The sequence below is a fragment of the Echinops telfairi genome, unplaced genomic scaffold, assembly GCF_000313985.2.
Source record: "Echinops telfairi isolate 266 unplaced genomic scaffold, ASM31398v2 ScPeMD7_5868;HRSCAF=6743_0, whole genome shotgun sequence".
Lineage (NCBI taxonomy): Eukaryota > Metazoa > Chordata > Mammalia > Afrosoricida > Tenrecidae > Echinops > Echinops telfairi.
The window spans coordinates 17,108,538-17,128,238 of NW_022109767.1; the positions used below are offsets into that span (position 1 = coordinate 17,108,538).

The 19,701-nt window shown below is 37.0% G+C and overlaps 1 protein-coding gene across 1 annotated transcript in view; it reads right to left on the reverse strand.

Moving 5' to 3' along the window:
• Positions 1-19,701, reverse strand: part of RAPGEF2 (Rap guanine nucleotide exchange factor 2) — a 271,237-nt gene that overhangs the window by 39,678 nt on the left and 211,858 nt on the right. Inside the window, exons 9-16 of the mRNA XM_045295760.1 lie at positions 13,693-13,870; positions 10,187-10,323; positions 7,273-7,431; positions 3,497-3,649; positions 3,028-3,192; positions 1,174-1,281; positions 874-1,077; positions 668-776 (exon numbers count right to left, since the gene is read on the reverse strand). Coding sequence (XP_045151695.1) covers positions 668-776; positions 874-1,077; positions 1,174-1,281; positions 3,028-3,192; positions 3,497-3,649; positions 7,273-7,431; positions 10,187-10,323; positions 13,693-13,870 — 1,213 coding nt within the window. The remainder of the gene's footprint in view (positions 1-667; positions 777-873; positions 1,078-1,173; positions 1,282-3,027; positions 3,193-3,496; positions 3,650-7,272; positions 7,432-10,186; positions 10,324-13,692; positions 13,871-19,701) is intronic.

The window sequence follows — 19,701 nt, forward strand, 5'->3', positions numbered from 1 at the left end:
AGAACAAAAAGAGCCTGCCTTTTATATTATTGCTCTGTAATCTCTACTCAGAACTTAACAAAAGGAAACAAAACAATCGTAGTGGTTTACTCCCTAATTTATGGGGAAGTAATTAATCATTACCAATCGTTAAAAATTAGACATTAAAAGTAATTTGTGTGGTGTTTAAGTCAGCAGATTTGACATGTCTCTAATATGTACTTATATAATGGGACCCATGCTCTGCAGCCATCCTTCACTTATAACATATCCAACTTTTGATGGACCACACTTAAGACGGTCTTTTCCTACACCTTTTATCCTTAGTAACCTGTACTACCTATGTTGCAGCATGTAATCAGCTGATGCTATCATTCTCATGTCTGCCCACATACATTCCAAGATCAAATTTGTAGATACTTATAAATAACATAGGCAATAATAAAGAAAATCTTTTAAAAAGGTATTCTTATTTGATTTTTTATTTACATCAGAATTGACTTATGATGAGGTTATCAGAATGAAACTCCATCATAAATCTGGGATATACACATTTTACTATAAGTATTATGGTTCCTATGTTTTAAAAATTATCCATAAACATGATTTCCTTTATGATACATTTTTTTAAAAAAATGAACAAGAGAAAAGTGGAAGTATGCAAAAAAAAGCCAAAACAAAAACTTACCAAATAAGTTGGTTTTCACAGTGATAGATAAATGTGTGTTATTTCTAAGAATTTCCATGGCTTTTGAGAGCTGAATATTTTCAAAATTTTGACCATTTACTTCTAGTATCTAAAAACAAAATTACAGAGGAAATTTCAATATCCTATTTGGAAGAAAAATGTTACACCAATATTCACACAGATTTTCCAATTCAGAAATACCATACCTGATCCCCACGTTTCAAGCCTGCTTCCGTCGCTTTGCTACCTGAATCTACGCTGTTCACAAAGATCCCGAACCCCTTCTCTGAGCCCCCCAGCAAGATGAAGGGCAAAGGGGCTTCTCGGGAGGGCTTTGTCAGGGTCATCAACCTTCTTTTTGCTTTCGCTGCACATGCAATATTTAACAGCCGCAGATGTCCACCCATTTTCTACGAAAGTTCAGAAGAAGTGGTGTCAATGCAAGCGTGGGTGGGCGACTTAAAATGAATGAAAGGCTGACGCGTTTTTAAAAATCACAATGTTACCTCTCTTTCCAGATTATTTTCAAATTCTTCTAGAAATCGAGTCATCGCAGGATCCCCTTCAAAGTCATTGAAGTGATTATTCACCCACAATAATACTACCCGCGTAACCTGAAAATCAATGATTTTCAATAAGTTTTCTACTTTTTTAGTGTGAAAAATCTGACTAAAATGGTTTCAACATAAATTTAACTTTCAGACCATGTATCTTAGTAGTAAGGGGAATAGAATACAATAACACTGCATTAAACTTATTTGTTGATACAGATTTAGGTTTTTAACACCTACAGTTTTCTAGGATAATGGTTTCCTACTCTGCACATAGCCTATACAGACCAAGGTATACACTCACAGTGATGGAATATTTGTGTTGTATCCAGGGAACACTTATGATGTTCATTCAGTTTTAAATTCCAAGAAGTCAACTTTGCCTATTATGTTTTAAATTTTGTCCATTATGTACTGCATGCAGCTAACACCTTGCATATAGTAAATTCTAAATGAAATAAGTAAAATTACAATTTAATACAAAAGTATTTATTATTTATACATAAACACAGGGGGACTTCAAAACATTCATGAGTAAATTCCAGTATCATTTAATCCCCGAGAAATTCTTTAAGTCTCAAGTGTGTATATGTCAGGGTTTCATTTTTTAAATTCTGAGCAAAGTAAAAGGAATTTGTATAAAATTATTCCACATAGTAACTTATATCCTTCATTCAGTTGAGAAAATGAGCTTATCTACCATTATCAAAACAAGGTTATGTTGTCTAGCAATTTTGAACAAATCACAATATACAATGTGGCTAATCACTTAAGAGTCAAGTCTTCACATTTATGTTAATATTTTGTCAATTATCACTTTGGCTCAGTTTTCAAATTTAGGAAACTGGGGTCTTTTCCTATAAAAACATCTATACCTAACATCTGACCTTTTCGTAAAATTATCATTTTGTAGCTCAGAAGGCAACTCAAAAGTTACCTAGTCATTTTAAGAGATGAAAAAAGCAGATTTATATATCATCGATTGAAGAGCAAACACCACCAATAATAATGAACAAAATATATTGCTTACTATATGCTAGATATGAAATAAGGAACTTGTATGATCTCTCATCCTCATAAAAACTCTTGAAGGAGATATATTATTTCAGAAGTAAAGAGACCCACTCTTAGTACATCAGGTGGCATACAAAGCCTGTGGCAAAAGCAATACTGGAGTCAAGTGTTCAAGGCTTTGATATGTAGGTTTACGCCTCTCAGAATATGAAATGAAGAGTACGACCACTCAAATGATCGCTCAAAGATTACTAAGTTAATGGAGGGCTGAATTCTTGGTCTCATGTTGCCTCTCCCAAGTTAGACTGTCACGAAGGGAAAATGATTATGGGCGCTGTCTGGGGAACTCTCAAAACTCCTACGATCATGAAGACTGTGCAGCTGATTTTCCAGTCTCACCTGAACAGTGCTCCTAATAACTACTAATGCATTTTATTACTGGGGTCTTGTAGCTATTGGTGTTGTAATGAAACCTTATTCTGGTGCCTATTGAAAAAGTATTAACATTTATCTGGCAACACTGAGAAAATTTCCAGGAGAGTTGTGTTTATGATGTTTCTGATAGAACTAAGGTTTGAAAGTGTTGACCATTTTATTAGTCTCTGCATTTAAAAAAAAAAAAATTCTAGCGCTTAGCTTAGACATCTACAACAATGTTTTTCTCCTTAAAAAGTTCTAATCATTATCTTACTCATTACAAATATAGAGAGCAGCTATAAAGTTTATATCCACCCCCCCCCAAAAAAAGTTTATATCTCCAATATTGAGGCGCTAAAATAGAGTATGTTTTCTAACCTTATCCCTGAGGCTCGGGTCATTAAACCACTCCAATAACTTTTTGCCCACTTCCATTGGGCTAGAAAGAAAAGTCCTGTACGTCAACAGAAAGTCTTCTATGAATGTTGGATCCACCACTGAATGCTCTTCCACCAGGTGCATTGTTAATCTTTCTGAGGTGCCCTGTAACAAACATTTAATTATTACCTGGCACAAACACCATTTATATGCTACCTAGGTCTCAAATTTCCAACATAAAAAGTACGTGGTAGCAATACATGATAACAGTAATAAAAACTACCATTCAACAGGAAAAAGACTTTTCACAACTGATAACTTTGAAAAGACAATATGCTTAAAATTGAAAAAAAAAAAAACCCTGTTAATGAAAAATTCTATTTGTGCCAAGAAAAGAATTGTAAATTGCTATCAATACTACCACCCAAAAAAATCCCTTCTCAAGGGCATGGGAGGTTGGTCATTTTACCTTGATGACAATGTGCCCCTTTCTTGTCCCAGTTCGATCAAGTTCACGATGCTCTTTCACCATAACAATCTCTCCTTCCTCTTCAACTTTTTGCATGTTCTTTTCTACTTGGTTAAGAATACGGCAGTAATCTTGCTGCGCTATGCAGACAAACTGAAATAAAGTAGGTTCCATTTGAGGATAAAGTGCTTGCACAAGATCTAGCAGAAATAATAATTCATTATCTGAATTATGTAACACTGACATTTTTCTATATCTTGCCCATACTGTCTAAAAGTGCAATAAGGAAGCATCATCGTATTTCTCTACTTTTAAATGTCTCTTGCTTGGACATGAAAAAGTTGTATTTTTAGAATATTTGAATGCAGTTTATAACCAAAATACTAACAGTGAAAACAAATAAAACAACAACAAACAATCAAAAACAGAAGACAAAACTAAGAGTCTTTTTCTATACCCCCCTGTGTCTGGGTGGGTGGGAGTGGGGTGGTGGTGGAAGAAGAGGAATCTATGAGAATGAATAATAAAAATATTTACCCTTTAGTTAGCTTTACATTTTTAAAATAATGTAAAAGTAATTCCATTAAAGATAAATTGAAATTCAAAGATACCAATAGAATAAATCTGGTGAGCATTTTAAAGCGAAGACTGTTCAAATAAGGTCACATCACAAGTCACATATTTGTTTTAGTTCAAGTATTTATTCCTGTAATGAACAATAAAGGTAGTCCTTGCTTCTAAAGAAAGAGTTGCCAATAATAAACACCAGACAAGTACTACCCCAGGATAATCTCACATATACAAATTTAAGGCTTGTGGGAAGCCAGCAGCAGTTCATACTTGAGAAGCAGCATAGGGCTCTATTTTCTACAACTACTACGGTTGACATCATCCCATTAATTTCCCTCTAATCGCTTTAGAAGCAAAAAATTCAAAATCCCACAGACACAGGCCTTTCATGTACAAGTATAGGCAGCCTCGTCCTGTTATAAATCTCCAATGTAGGACCCATGCACACCTGTCCCCCAAAAGTCAATTGCATTAAACATGTGAAGTTCATGTAACAAGTGCTACTTTGCACTATATTGTGATAGGTTTATTGTCCCAATTAGGCCAATAGGAACATGTAGGAGGAGTTTGATCAGGTCACAGCTTGACTGGAAAGCAACTGAGACAAATGAAGTTGTCCAGCATCCCATATCTCTCTTGCTCCCTGGTAATGGGACCAGCATGCTACTCCTTTAGCTAGTCCTCTGCCTCAACCTGTGTGGTACACTACCTGTGGGCCAGGCCAAGCCAACCCGTGGATCATGTTGCTAGAGCTTGAGGTTTCCTTTGAGACCTGCTTCGCCAAGCTGCTGGTTCATGCATCGCTTGAACTTGAGGCTCCTGGATCCTGTCCCGGTGCATCCCCCGAGTTCGAGGTTGCATCAGGCCTGCTTTGCTAAACTCCCATGCTACTGTTGCTGACCCACGGGGTTCTGGGACTGTAACGCTACAGAATAGAAAGCCTCACGCTTCTCCCTCCAAGCAACTGCTGGTTTGGCACTGCTAACCTCGAGGTTAGCAAAACCAAACTCACCGCCACTGAGTCGACGCTGACTCACAGAGACTCTAAAAGACAGGATAGAAGCACCTCTGAATTTCCAGGATGGTCACCTTTTACAGCAGGAGAAGGCCCCGTCTTACTCCTGTAGAACGGCTGGTGGTTTCAAGCAGCTGACACGGTGGCTAGCAGCCCAGTGCAAACCCACTGCACCACCGGGGCAACCAACCAACTGGAAAATGGATCAACCCATCTTCCTAACAAGGACAATCCGCTTGTCTCTCTCTCTCTCTTTCCCCCCACGTTTTTACAGGATAGCAAAATTGCTCCCCAAATATGCATGATTAAATAATCTAGAAAATGTTCATGTATAAATAGTTTTAGGTGTTTTTTCTTATGTCTTAGATAACACAGTGGAAGTCTCATTTTCCTCTGAAAAAGAAATCCACCAGTGAACTGAACAGAAAACGCAGATAGATTATATAAAATGACTTAAGAGAAAGGTACTAAAATGAATCTTCTTGCCCAAGGAAATTTAGATACATTTGATTTAAAACTATTAAAGTCAAACTATCTCGGCATTTCTTTTTCAAGCTTCAATATTACCCCACCCCTTCCCCGACCCCCCACACGGAAGAAGACATCCGAAACCGACTTTCTAACATCGAGCTACAGACTGTTGACTGTTATCTGCAAAGGAATAAACTTCTGTTAAAACTTTACCTAAATCTTTACATTAGCAAATGTATTTTGATTTCATAAATTTATAAATCTCACATGACATTTTATAATAACCTATGATTCATTTCAACTATGACAGCCAGTTGAAAATTTGTGAGTTAGGTGCTTAATTGTTTGAGTGAGATTTCATTAGAGTTGTTGGGTAGTGCAAATAGTTAATACCCTTGGCTGCTAACCAAAGGTTAAAAGTTGAATCCACCCAAAAATCATTCTGGGACGGACGCCTAAGTGATAAACTGACTACTAAAAACTATGGAGCACAGGTCTGTTCACAGAGACAGACTGTTATGAGTCAGAACTGACTCACTGGCAACTAGGTATACCTGCTCAGAGTGGTTAACACATGAACGTGCTCGATGATAGGGGCACCCTCAGAGGAAGTAAAAACTCAGGGAGGAAATGGGAACTGATTGCAATGATACATGCATAATCGCTCACACACTCACACACACACACACACACACACACACACACGGGGTGAACAACAGAAACGTGGGTGAAGGGAGACAACAGTCAGTGTAAGATATGAAAACAGTAATAATCTGTAATTTATCAAGGGGTCACGAGGGTTGGGGGAGGGAGGGAAAAGAAGAGGAGCTGATACCAAGGGTTCAAATAGAAAGGAAATGTTTAGAAAATGAAGGCAACATATGTACAAATACGCTTGGTACAATTAATGCATGGAATGTTATAAGAGCTGTAAGAGCCCCCATTAAAATGATTAAAAAGGAAAATCCAAACACGATTTCATTTTTGAAAGACCAGCGGCAGTTTAACTCTCAAAATTATTTTCCTTTCGTAAATGACACTGTAACACATTTAACTAGGCAAAGACTTTAAGAATGAAACATAACTAGACTTTAATCAACATATAGCAGTTTGTTTCAAGTTTATCCATAGCAAAATGGCTTTTTCCTGCAATATTACTTAAAAGTGCCATTAACTCTCAAGATCCCAGGAAAAGGTGAATTTAACATAGTAATAGTGTGTACTTTATTGTCACATTTTTACTTGAACAGCTTATTAGTATTGATTAATATTTTATACCATCATATTAATTTTCTAGAACACTAAGTTCTATGAAGTTCAGACTTGAACAAATAATTATTTTTAACTTCCTGGACCTAGTAAAAGTAAATGGAAAAGTTTAATTTAAATTTATGTTTATAAAATAAGACCTATTGACATAAGTATAAAAATTTCTCCAAATTCCATGTACGTATCCTACCCAAACCAAACTCACTGCCATTAAGTTAATGTTGACTCATAGCGACTCTATAGGACAGGCTAGAACAGGCCCTGTGAGTTTCCACGATGTGACTTTATGGGAATGGAAAGTCCCGTCTTTCTCCTGTGGAGCAGCTGGGGGTTTGAACTGCTGGCCTTGCAGGTAGCAGCTCCACAAGCTCAACTCCTAACCACTATTCCACCAGGGCTCACAAAGTATCCACAGTAAGAATAAATACACATCTCTAACGATATTTCATACCTGGCAGTCGTCGACCTTTGTCCTCATCACTCCTTTCATGTATTCTTTGTCCATTGTAGGAGAGACCCCAAAGCTGTTTCCCATGCACAGTATTTCTGCTTTTCCATCTGGATACGTAACTTCCACAGAACCATTCAGAATCACTGACCAGGAGTCAAGCTAATAATTAAAAAAAGAAACAAAAAGAAGACAGCAGAAAATAGCATCCATTTTGAATACTTTGAATTAATATCTATGAAATAATTACTTACGCATTTGTGATTTACAGATATTCCATTTAAATATGGAACAATTAAAATGTCACATTTATTCTAACATATAGTATCCTTTTTTCTTATAAATTTTATATAATTGTTGTTGAGACTACACATGGAACACTTACTGATTCAACAGTGTTTACGTGTACAATTTAGTGACACTGATTATATTTTTCAAGTTGTACAGCCATGTCCACCCTCCTTTTCTGGAATTTTCCTCCCGTTATTAACATAAACTCAGTTTCCTAAGATTCTTAACTAATCTGAGTTCCTGTTGTCAATTAGCTCTCATATAAGTTGTTAAAAGAGCATTGCGTTTCAAACGGGCTTTTTAAAATTTACTAGTTAAGCAAAATTATTTTGTAGATTTTAGATGTTTTCAGGGGAAATTTCAGGGGAAAGTTTTGTTTTAAGCTTTCAAGATAATCTCACAGCAATAGTTTTAGCTGATCTATCCTCCATAGCGCCATAAAGTCTAAAGATTATGAGAATTTGACTCCCCCCCCCCCCCCCCCCCCCCGGATTTCTCGTTTGATCAATATTCTATTATGTAATATTTGATCAAAATGATCAGTAATGGTAGCCTGGCACTATGCAATTCTTCTGTTCTCACAGGAAAGGAGATAATTAGCCAAACATTCTATATCCTCCTCCTCCTCTTTCTGATTGTATAGCATACATGAGTCGGAATCGACTCAACAGCAGTGAGTAGTGTATTTTACAATTATGAAATCTGATTTCCTACTTTATTTTAATAAAAGTCATTGTGGTGATGAATATACAAAATACAAAACCTCCAAAGTTAAAATAGTTTGAGCCACAGGGGTTAGTGGCATTGTAGTTATTTTTCCCTTTGACACATACTTAGGGACACTTCTTTTAAGTAGTAGTCTCAGACAACTTAGGGTAAGAATCTTAACATTCCTGTTATTGCACATGAGGCTAAGGGTTGGATCTTTTGAATGCCACATTGCCTCAGTCAATGTCAAGTGTAAGTTCACCTGACTCGAGGCTGGTTTCGGGTGGACTGTTTGGTTTAGAGCAGGGCTCAAAATCTAAGCACAAACAGCAAAGGCCCCGAAACAAAATCCACACTCACAGCCACAAAGTCCACGTCACTGTTGACTCACAGCCACTCGACAGGCCGGCACAGAGCTGCCCTTTCTGATCTCCAAGGCTCTGTGTCTGCACAGGAGCAGGAAGTTTCCCCTTTCCCTGGAAGAGTAGCTGGTGGGTTCCAGTTAGCAGCCCAGCCCTCAGCCTCCTCTTTCACCCGACCTCACAGGAGCACTGTGAGTGAGAACGGGCACAACAGCAGTGAGCTTCATGGTGCCGTCTAGCAAAGGGCTGTGGCTCCTTAGCACCAGCTCACAAACCACACCTCTAGTCCCACTCCCCAAACGGAAGTTAATCCTCACATCTCGTAATTCCCAGAACTCTTTACCAAGGGTTCTTCTGGACCCCACTGTCACTTCGTAAGGCCACGGTCCCTCTCCCAGGAGAATTTGAACACTGGCACTGAGGATCCTTCTCCCACCCTTTACTCTTTAGTCTCTCACAATACTGTGTAATCAGCTACCATTCTTTACCTGGAATATCAACCAAATAAGGATGTGGTGGCAACTCTCAGTAAAATAAAATAGAAAACAAAAAAAACCCAACAACAAAATACTATGACAACAAAAACCACAGGGATTCTTAGACATGGTCACACATCTTGCTGAAATCATTTTCTGAGTTTAAGGTTTAAGACCATAGACCTGTGGGATAATGGCTCTGTATCCTGATGTGGGAGTGATGGCTGGGGCTTTAAAAGCTTGTGAATGACGATCTAGAACCAAAGAAAAAGGGAACTCAGAGAAGAAAGGCTAGTCTAAGGATTCACTGTCAACAGAAAGCATGGTCTCATCTACCCCAAGGCCAGGAGAAACAGATGATGCCTAGATACCTCTAGGACCTTTTCTGATCAGGGTCACAAGAGCTCCAAAGAGGACAAGAGGGAAATGTGGAACACAACTCAAATACTTAAAATATCTGCATTTCCTAGTGAACTCTCCCACCCTGAGAGACTACTTAAATCTAAAAACCAAAATTAATTCTTTCTTGAGGCTATTTTTTAGCCAAATGAGATTGCCTCATAAAATAAAAGCGTATCACTTTTGAATAAGCCCTTTTAAAAAATAATCTATAAGAGACCAAATGGTCCAAAATTACTCTAAAGCAAAGATGAGAAGATAAAGGAAAACAGAGTCCTAGAAACGATACCCTAAGAACGAATGAAAATGAGGCTGCTGTGAAAAATGTAATCAATACCAGTGAGCCATTTGTATACCAGTTGTTGTAAACTTCCACCTTGAAATGTAAATCTTATTTTTAAAAGGTAATACATCAAAATCCCTATACATAGAATTTGAAATACTATATATAATAGATAACTTACAGATTTGCATAATAATTATATCATAATTCTTGGCTTATTCAAGATTTACCATTTTGTTTTGCTTTAAGGTAGACTTATAAATTAGGTTTCTCTTGATTTGCTGTACAGACCTTCCCCCAAACATACTTTTTGAGTTTTAAAAATGTTTACTTGAGCCCCCAATAAAATGACTAAATAAATAAATAAAAATAACTCTTAAAAAAAAAAGTTTACTAACCTCTTCACCATCATTTAACACAATGGTTCCTGCTCTTTCCACCACTGCAAACACCATCACAGCACAGAGCTCTCGTCTCACCGACATTGTCATATTGGCAAAAGCAGGCAACTGGTGCATAAATTCCAAGAGTTGTTCTGAAAATTAAAAGATAACCGTCGTCAAAACTATAACTTTTATTTATTTAAACAAGTGTTCTAAGGCTCTTTCTTTTGAATTGCCCTACAATTCTAGCTTAATTAAGCAACATAATCATTTTAAGTATCTTCAGGAAAAGTTGAATTTCTTACACACAATAAGCTGTCATTTTAGAAGTGGTAACATTTCCTTGTTGAATCAGAAGCAACACTATATGTATCCGTTGCAATCCCAGCGGCACTGGAAGAACTATGGGACTTCTTCTAGCCCCCTCCAAACTATGGGATTTCTAATGGAGAAATTCTATTTTGATCTCATTAAGGCTTACCAAAGGCTAAAAGATGAAGATAAAGCTATGAAAATTCTCCAGCAAGTCAACATGACCATGCAGAATTTAGTGAAAAATAAATGTATTTCACCAGAATTGAGAAACCATGGGGTATTTGGCATACATCAATTAAAAATGTTTACAACATAAATGTGAAATAACAGATACTATTTCTTATCTCTCAGAATCACACATCCTATTGGTGATGCTGTGAAAAAAAACCCAGCCAGACTCATATAAGTAAAAAGGTATTGATCATAAAATCGTATCCTTGGTGATAGGTGCCACTGAGTTGGTTCAGACTCATGGCCACCCTTATCTGTATATAACGGACTGAAACACCCACCCATACTGGACCCTCCTGGTGCAGCCATTGGGTCAGTGCATCTTGTAGAAGGTCTTCTTTTTTTGCCGCCCCTCTACTTTACCAACCACAATGTCTCCAGAGGCTGGTCTCTCCTGACAACATGTCCAAAGTATGTGAGATGAAGTCTCACCATTCTTGCCTCTCCGGAGCATTCTGACCATACTTCTTCCAACAAAGAGTTGCTCTTTTGGCAGTCCATGGTACTTTCAACGTTCTTCACCAGCACCATAATTCAAATGCATCAAATCGCTTCTGGTCTTCCTTATTCAGTGACCAACTTTTACATGCATGGGAGGCAATAAAAACACCATGGCTTGAGTTAGGCGCATCTTACTCATCAAAGGAACATTCTTGCTTTTCCATTCTCTAAAGAGGCCTTCGTTCAGCAGGCAATTTGATCTCCTGAATGCTGTTTCTATGAGCACTGGTTGTAGATCCAAGCAAGGAGAAATCCTCCTCAACTTCAATTTTTTCTGCATTATCATGATGCTACCCATTGGTCCAGTTGTGAGGAATATAATCTTCTTTGCATTGAGTTGTAACTGATACTGAAGGTTTTAATCTTTGATCTGCACCAAGAAGTGTTTCAAATCCTCCGCACTTTCAGTAAGCATGATGTGTCATCTGTGTATCAAAGGTTGTTAATAAGCCTTCCTCCAATCCAATGCCTCATTCTTCACATAAGCCAGAGTCTCTGATTATTTGCTTACCATATAGATTGAAACCATAGAAACCTTCACTGAACAAGAATTTCAAAGTGTGAAGCTACTGTTTCTAAAAATCTTCCATTTCCGTCTATATAATTCTGACGGCATCTCTCTCATTTTTCCAAAATTCTATATTCTTTGATTTAGAGCACATCAGAATGGCAGTTTTTGCATCCTCATGGTACTCAACTTGTGCTCCTTTGAAATGCTGAGCTTGAAAAAGAAGTTTGAAAGGCCATGACCAGGGTTATCAAGCACAAGGCTCAAAAAAACCCAAAAAACAGATGCATTGTCATGATGGAAAAAAATTCCTCAGCACATCTTCCCTGGCCATTTCCTTACTATACAGTTTTCAATGTTTAAAACATCTCATATAAGTCCTTATGACCATCTTATGTCCTTTGAGAAAATTCCTCCAGACCTTTGGAATGCTGTCTGAAATAGCTGCCATAGCCTTCTGAGCTGACTTCTACGCCTTCAACTTAACTTGCCTTGCAGATCTTCTAAGAAGTCACTGTTTTATTGGACTTAAAAAAATTTTTTTCAAGGCACGCTGAATGAGACTGAGACAAGAACTATAGACACTCAAGTATAAGCCAACCAGAATATCAGCCAAGGAAACCAATTCTACCACAAAAACTGTGCTAAAAATGTGCTGAAAAACTCAGCTTATACATGAGTATATACGGTAAATGAACGAGAACACACGTAGGCTGCTCTTCACCGATGGCAGTGAAATGTTTGTACATAATTTATAGCCCAGTGGTATAAAGGGTTACCGGTTAGCAGTTCAAAATCATCCGCCACTCAGTTGGAGAAAGATGAAGCTTTCTACTCCTGTGAAAAATCAGTCTCGGAAGCAGGGCAGGTCTAGCCCCTGCTGAAGGGTCCCTGTGCGCTAGTGGGGACTCCTCGGCAGTGAGTGTGACAGGAAGTAAACACTACCACTAGCGAGGATGCACTCCGCAGTGTCAGCAGCCATGAAAACCCCAAAACAAGGCTCACAACGCCGAAGGGGAAAGAAGCACTAACAGAATTTAGAACCCGGGGAACATGGGAAGCGTACTATTGAAGTGAGATTGCAAGCAATGCCATGAAACAAAATGTACATAAACTGTTCAATCAAATTCTAATTTGCTCTGAAAACTTTCACCCAATCTACAATTAAGAAAAAAGGAAATGATAAATAAAAATGTTTCACATATTTAATTACACATCTAGAGCAAACATTGAAAAAACATTTTTTAAGTTAATTTTTAGCCTCTTTTCTATATCCCTGTACCATCTGGGAATGAATATGGGGGCCGTGGCTGCTGTCTCAGTTCCACCACCCACTTTAGCATCGTGACCAAAGTATTATTTCTTTGGTTCCCAATAAAAGAGCAACCAGTTGTCGGATTTAAATGACTATGATCACTTAGGCAGGAAACATAGTAGATAGACACACAATAGAATTCTAATATTCAATAAAGTTGACATTTCATCTCAATGACAAAATAAATTTACTCAATAAAGAGTATTTAGATTGGTTACCAATTTAGGAATAAATTAGGTGACTGCTTATCATTTTCAGGAATGACAGATACCTACACATAACATTTTTACACATAATCAACATTTTTTCCAAAACAATTTTATAATGAACAAATTCAATTTTATAACGCACAGATTCAATGAGAAGGCACACAAGTTTATTACCAAAAATAAAACCACAATATGGAGAATTTGTTAAAGTCAACAATGACAAAAACAACAAGAAATTTTCTTTTCTTCCCCAGCACTGTAGCTCACACATCCATGACGTGCACATGAGACATCAGGTAGATGGATGGAGTCTTCCACAGGGAAGGCGAGAAGTCTACTACTTGAGCCACCACTGCTCCTATACTAGTCTTAGGGGCAACTGTATTAGACAGTCTTACATAGTTGTAATTGGTGTTAAGTCCATTTTCTCATCTACACTTACCAATGTCATCATCTGTCCGATCAATTGGGTCCTTTTCCAGGCAGTCTCTCACGATATCCCTGCTCATCAGAGGATCGGATGCCCTCTCAATGTCTTCTTCATCATCATCATCTTCAGAATCCACGGCCGTTTCTGGTAACCCACTCAGGTCCATATCACCAGCTTCACTTTCTGTGGCCTTAAAGAAAAAAAAAATTTAAATAACTGCTTTAAGTAAATCAATGTTTCTGGTACAAAATATATGTGTGTTAATTTTTATGTTATATTCATTATTGTGTAAATAAGTTTGCTGTATTTGGTATCTATTTTAAAAAAATCTATTTCCACTAAATTTTTGCTCAGGATTAATGATTTTACCCCAGTCAATTTTATTTCTTATTGGAGCTGCCAGGTGGCATTTGAAGCAGCAGAATAGAAAACATGGCAGTATTTGCTTTTACTCATTTTTCAAAAATAATTAGTTAACTGATTAAGGGTGACCATTAATTCTCAACAATTCTTTCTCCAACAGAGTACGTGTGAATTTATTAATGCCAAGCAGACTGAATCGCTTCTTCCCTATTAGAAAGTCTTTATGGAACATGAACCACAAATCAAAGGTAACTTGACAGATAAATACACAAACAGAAGCAGTGACAATTAGTTGGATGATCCCAATAAACATTTTTTGAAACATACATCTACAAAGAGCTTAAGAGGCCATATGCTGTCGACAGTGGATACAATCTTCCCTCCCATTTATCAACACAGTTGATTGTATCAGCAGTCATTTCAAGTTATTAAGATATATGAGAGGTTTTCAAAAAATTTTTCAGGGATTTCATTGTGTTATCAAAATAAACGCACACTAACTCAAGGCAGAGGGGACCCCTGGTGGTGGAGTGAGTACCCAATAGGCTGCGATCGCATGGCTGGCAGTTAGAAACCAGCAGCAGCTCTGTGGAATGCAGGCTGGGCTTTCCACTCCCATACACAGTTCCAGTCTCAGAAACCCACAAGGGTTGCTGTTAAGTCAGCAATGACTCCATGGCAGTGTTTGGCTTCACTAGTGGAAGCAGCAGTCAAGAGATTAAATGACTTGCTCTACTGGGTATTCTGCTGCACAATCCTTCTTTAAAATTTGAAAGCAAGGGTGCTACTTTGAGGCCTAGGCATGGCATTTTAAATTAGTTAATACGCATGTGGAAGTTGGGCATTGAATAAGTAAGACCAAAGAAGAAAAGATGCACCTCAATTATGGTGTTGTTGAAGAATACCGAAAGTTCCACGGACTGCCAAAAGAACAACGACAACAAAATTCTTCTGAGAAGGAAAGTCTGAAAGCTCCTTTGGAGCAAGGATGGTCTCTCATACTGAAGCCATGTTGTCAGGGGAGACCAGTCCCTGTAGAAGGGCATTTTTTACTCTATTGGTCCCCAAATTACTGTACCCAGATTAGCTGCAGACTAGAGTAGAACTTCCAATGGAAATTTTAAACAAGCAGAATCAAGATCCTGAAGCAATTCTTGCAAGAACTGCAAAGACGTGGCTTTAGCAGTGCTGAATACAAAGCAAACTCAGAACCATGGAAACAATGGGATACGAGACGTGAAAGGGGTACCGTCAAAGGAAAAGCAGAGCGGGCAACAACAAAGGCCATGAAATCATTTGGGGTAGGGGAGGTAATGCTAAAGGCATTTGGCCTACTGAGGTTCTATAGTCAAAGAACAATAATATCTACTTATCACAATAGTGCTCTGAGAAAGTTAAATGAAACTTCAGTCATGATTTGGATCATCCTAACTTTTTTTGTTTCCTATTTAAAAAAATATCTTTAAAGGGCACTCATTCTTAATCACCATATAATGTTAAAAAAGATAGTTAGATTTCCAGGGTCCTCAGTTCTTCAGTGGTAGAATAGATGTCCGGTTTAATTGCTTATAGAAGTATCTTGACCTTGATGAAGCTTATGTTGGAGAATAAAGTTTCTAATTTTTTATTTTTATCCTTTTGCTCAAAAACGTTTTGAAATCCTCTCATTTTCATAATAAAGTACTTTAACGTTATTTTTTAATTGCCAATGGAATCATAAATTTCACAATTGTCTCTTCTGTTGGGTTAAATCAAGTAAAAAACTGGTTAAGGCCATTCTTGACCCTTTTATTATGGCCACACCCGAACAATATATATCTATGTAAATTAGTCTTATTCAACATTATACGCTCACCCACCACCATCCAGCTGATTTTGAACAGATACTTGTGGGGTATGTGCACTGTCACTTGTCTCATAAGGTTTCCAAGGTGGTAAACTTTTGTGAAAACAGATAGCCCTATGTTTCCCCAACAGAGGATCTGGGAGGTTTGAACCCCTGACTTAGCCGCTAGTAGTTCAATGCGTACCCAACAACATGGCCATCAGGACTCCCACAGTTTACTAATTACTGGAGCAGACAGTAAGAATGCATTCAATTCAATATTAGCTATATAAATCTTTATTTATTTACAAATAAATGCTTTTCCAGGCAAACGACTAAAACCTTGAAAATATCTAAGAAGATGGAAATAAAACTACTAAATTTGGGCGAAAACATTTTACGTTTCCCAACTTCAATTAACTCATACTCTACAAGATTTTCAAGACATTATGGACATTTTATTTTTATGAAGAATAAAAACAAAACATTGCGTCTGGTAGTAGCAATAAGCTAACACTGTGCACTTACAGTCTGGCAGGCACTGCTTTTAGTGTTTTGAATATATGCATTTTTTTGAACTTCCCAATCATCTTTATTCTAAAAACTATCAAATAGTATAAAAATAGTTTCAATGATATAGAATATAGTAATACAACTCTGCAAAATTAAAGAACCTCACAGCTTAGTGGACAAAGTACTAATAATATTTAATATAACTTATTTAAAATAACCAAAGTATAAAGTCTTATTTTACAAAAGTGTTTATCCAGTTTAATGCTAAATACTTTTCTCAGCTTATTTCCAGCATTATTATATATAGTAGTAGGAATTGGATGTCTAGCATCTTGGCTGTCAACCAATGGATATTTAATAAAAATAAAAATTGCTAATACTTTTATAGCGCTTAAATGTGCCAGGCACCATTTAGAGGGAACTTGTATACATAACAAGTAACTGTTCACAATATTATTTTCAAGAACATTCAAAGAAGACAAATCTAGTAAGTTAATTTCCATCTTTTCCCCATTTGTATTAGGAATATTAAGAACAAAATAAAACCAAACAACTGAAAGACAGGCATTGCATATTTACTACCTTGGCAGTAGGTATTATCGTCAACTGTCCAGTCCTTTGGCATACGTAAGAAACATTCTCTATAACTTCACAAAAAACTGAAAGCTATAGACGGGAGAAACCCTCAAATGTCATTTTTGGGGTGTATTTCTGAGATCAAAATATAAGATGGTCATAAGGCAGTGTTTAATATATATTTTTAAATGTTAGTCTTTCATATTATGTAGCCACTTGTTAAAGGGATCATTGCTGGATGCTTACGAATGTTTCCTTACTTTCCTCAGTTCTTACATGCTTCCTCCCCCCCACTATCATGACCCCAACTCTACCTTACAAATCTGGCTAGACCAGAGCATGTACACTGGCACAGATAAGAGCTCGCAACACAGGGAATCCAGAACAGATAAAGCCTCAGGACCAATAATGAGAGTAGTGATACCAGGAGGGGAAGGGGAAGGGGAGGGGAGAATGGGGGAACCGATCACAATGATCTACATATGACCCCCTCTCAGGTGGATGGACAACAGAAAAATGGGTGAAGGGAGACAGTGGTCAGTGTAAGACATGAACAAAAAAAATAATTTATAAATGATCAAGGGTTCATGGGGGAGGGAGGGAGGGGTGAGTGGGAAAATGAGCTGATGCCAAGGGCTCAAGCAGAAAGAAAATGTTTTGAAAATGACGATGACAAATTATGTACAAATGTGCTTGACACAATGGATGTATGCCTAGATTGTGATCGATCTGTAAGAGCCCCCAATAAAATGATTAAAAAGAAATGTTTCCTTAACTGCTAAAGCCTAGCCCGGGGTTTATCTGTGTTGTCACCTGGTCTCTCTCTATTTAATAAACCGAGAGACAGGCACTTACTTTTTTAATCCTTCAAGCAATCTCATGCATTCAGTCTATTAACTTTTGTTGCCATCCAAATATAGAGGTACAAAGAAATGTTTTACCAAGATCACATTCATAATAAATTGTTGATCCAGGATTGGAGCCCAAGAATTCTTAACCTTAATTAACCACAACATGTTCTTTCAGTAGATAGTTAAAAGTAGATAGCAGAAAGTGACTTATGTAAGGATCTATATCCTTTCTGTAGTTTAAACCAGAATTTAATGAATATATCTTGCTATGTTGTTAAATTTTTATCTTTCTAAAGCCTTGGTTTCTGGAAGAGAACACATGGTTTTATCCTACATTTTGGAGTGATTGTATACACACATGTTGGTCTTGTCTAAAGTTTATCAATCAGCTTAAATCACATGTCTATCTTCTTATGTATAATTTCCTAAACTCAAATAAACCTATTGTAAGAAAAGTCTGAGTGGATAATAATTGCTAAAAACAACAACAAAAATAAAACACTAATATTTCTACTGAAACTTTTTACAATGTTCTTAAAAGCACCGCTTGGTTAACACCGTTATGAGCATGGACATTCCAAGTATGAGAGCATTAAACCACTACTCCTAGGGCAGACTAGTGGTGGCACTATCGGGTCCATGTTAGACTGCTAACATCCAAGTTGGCGGTTCAAACCCATCAGCTGCTCTGTAGGAGAAAGATGAGACTCTCTTTTCCTCTAGTTTTACGGTTTCTCAAACCCTATTTAAAGTCACTATGTGTCACAATTGACTCAATGGGTTTACTGAGGCGGTGGTATTTAATTATAGTTTATTTTGAAACACAAAATATCTCCTAATTTTAATCCAGAATTAACATGCCAAGGTTATAATCAGAAAAACTAGGTCAACATTGTTCTTACCACTGCCTTATTTCTGAAGTCAAGTATTGGGGTAATTTGCTTGCTAAGATTTTCACCCGAGTTTCATTTTAACATTTAAGACTGTTACTCAACACTTTATATTTTCAAAATATATAATCAGTCCTCCATATATTCATCCTGTAACATTAGTTAAAGCAAAGAAGGGACACAACTGAAGATGTGTGTGTACAAAAACCCTAAAAACATTTTATTTAAATAATATTTCTATATTGATAAAACTTTAATATTTTAATATTCAACACATAAAACATGAAAATATCTTTTATATAACCCTAAAGAAATCATTTAACTGAATTGTATTTAAGATTCAAAGGGAATAAAAAGACTTCCAAATAATAATTGGATTCAGTTCTCCAAAATAGACCCAAACCCATCCCACCTCATTTCTATAGTAAATACTGGTTGTTTTCTATTTCTGTTATCTGTGCCATATTCTTTAATAAACAAACTATTCATAAAATAAAATTCACTAAAGCAGTAGCTCAAAATAGATTTTCCTTTTAAATGACATTGTCTGTTTTAAGTTACATTAAATAATATGTTCTGTAGTCAAATTTATTTCAAAATACTACTGAATTCCTTTTAGAAACATAATTTAGAGTCCCTGGGGAGCACCAACGATTAAGTGCTGGACTGCTAGCAGGGATGTTTGTGGTTAGAACCCACTCAGGTGTCTCGGATGTAAGTGTGTCAACCTGCTTTGAAAAGGTCACAGTCTTGAAGCCCTATAGATTAGGACTAGCTCAGTCTGCACCATGCATCAGGGTCACCAGGAGTCAGGATTCACTTGATGGAAATGAAAATTCAGTAACACATTTAAAACAGAACCCAATAAACAACTTTTTAAGAATCTACACATTTTCTAATACATTTCTTTTGTGTTCAAGAAGTTGTTTGGACCAGAGGATGTACACTGGTACAGATAGGAACTGGAAACACAGGGAATCCAGGGCGGATGATCCCTTCAGGA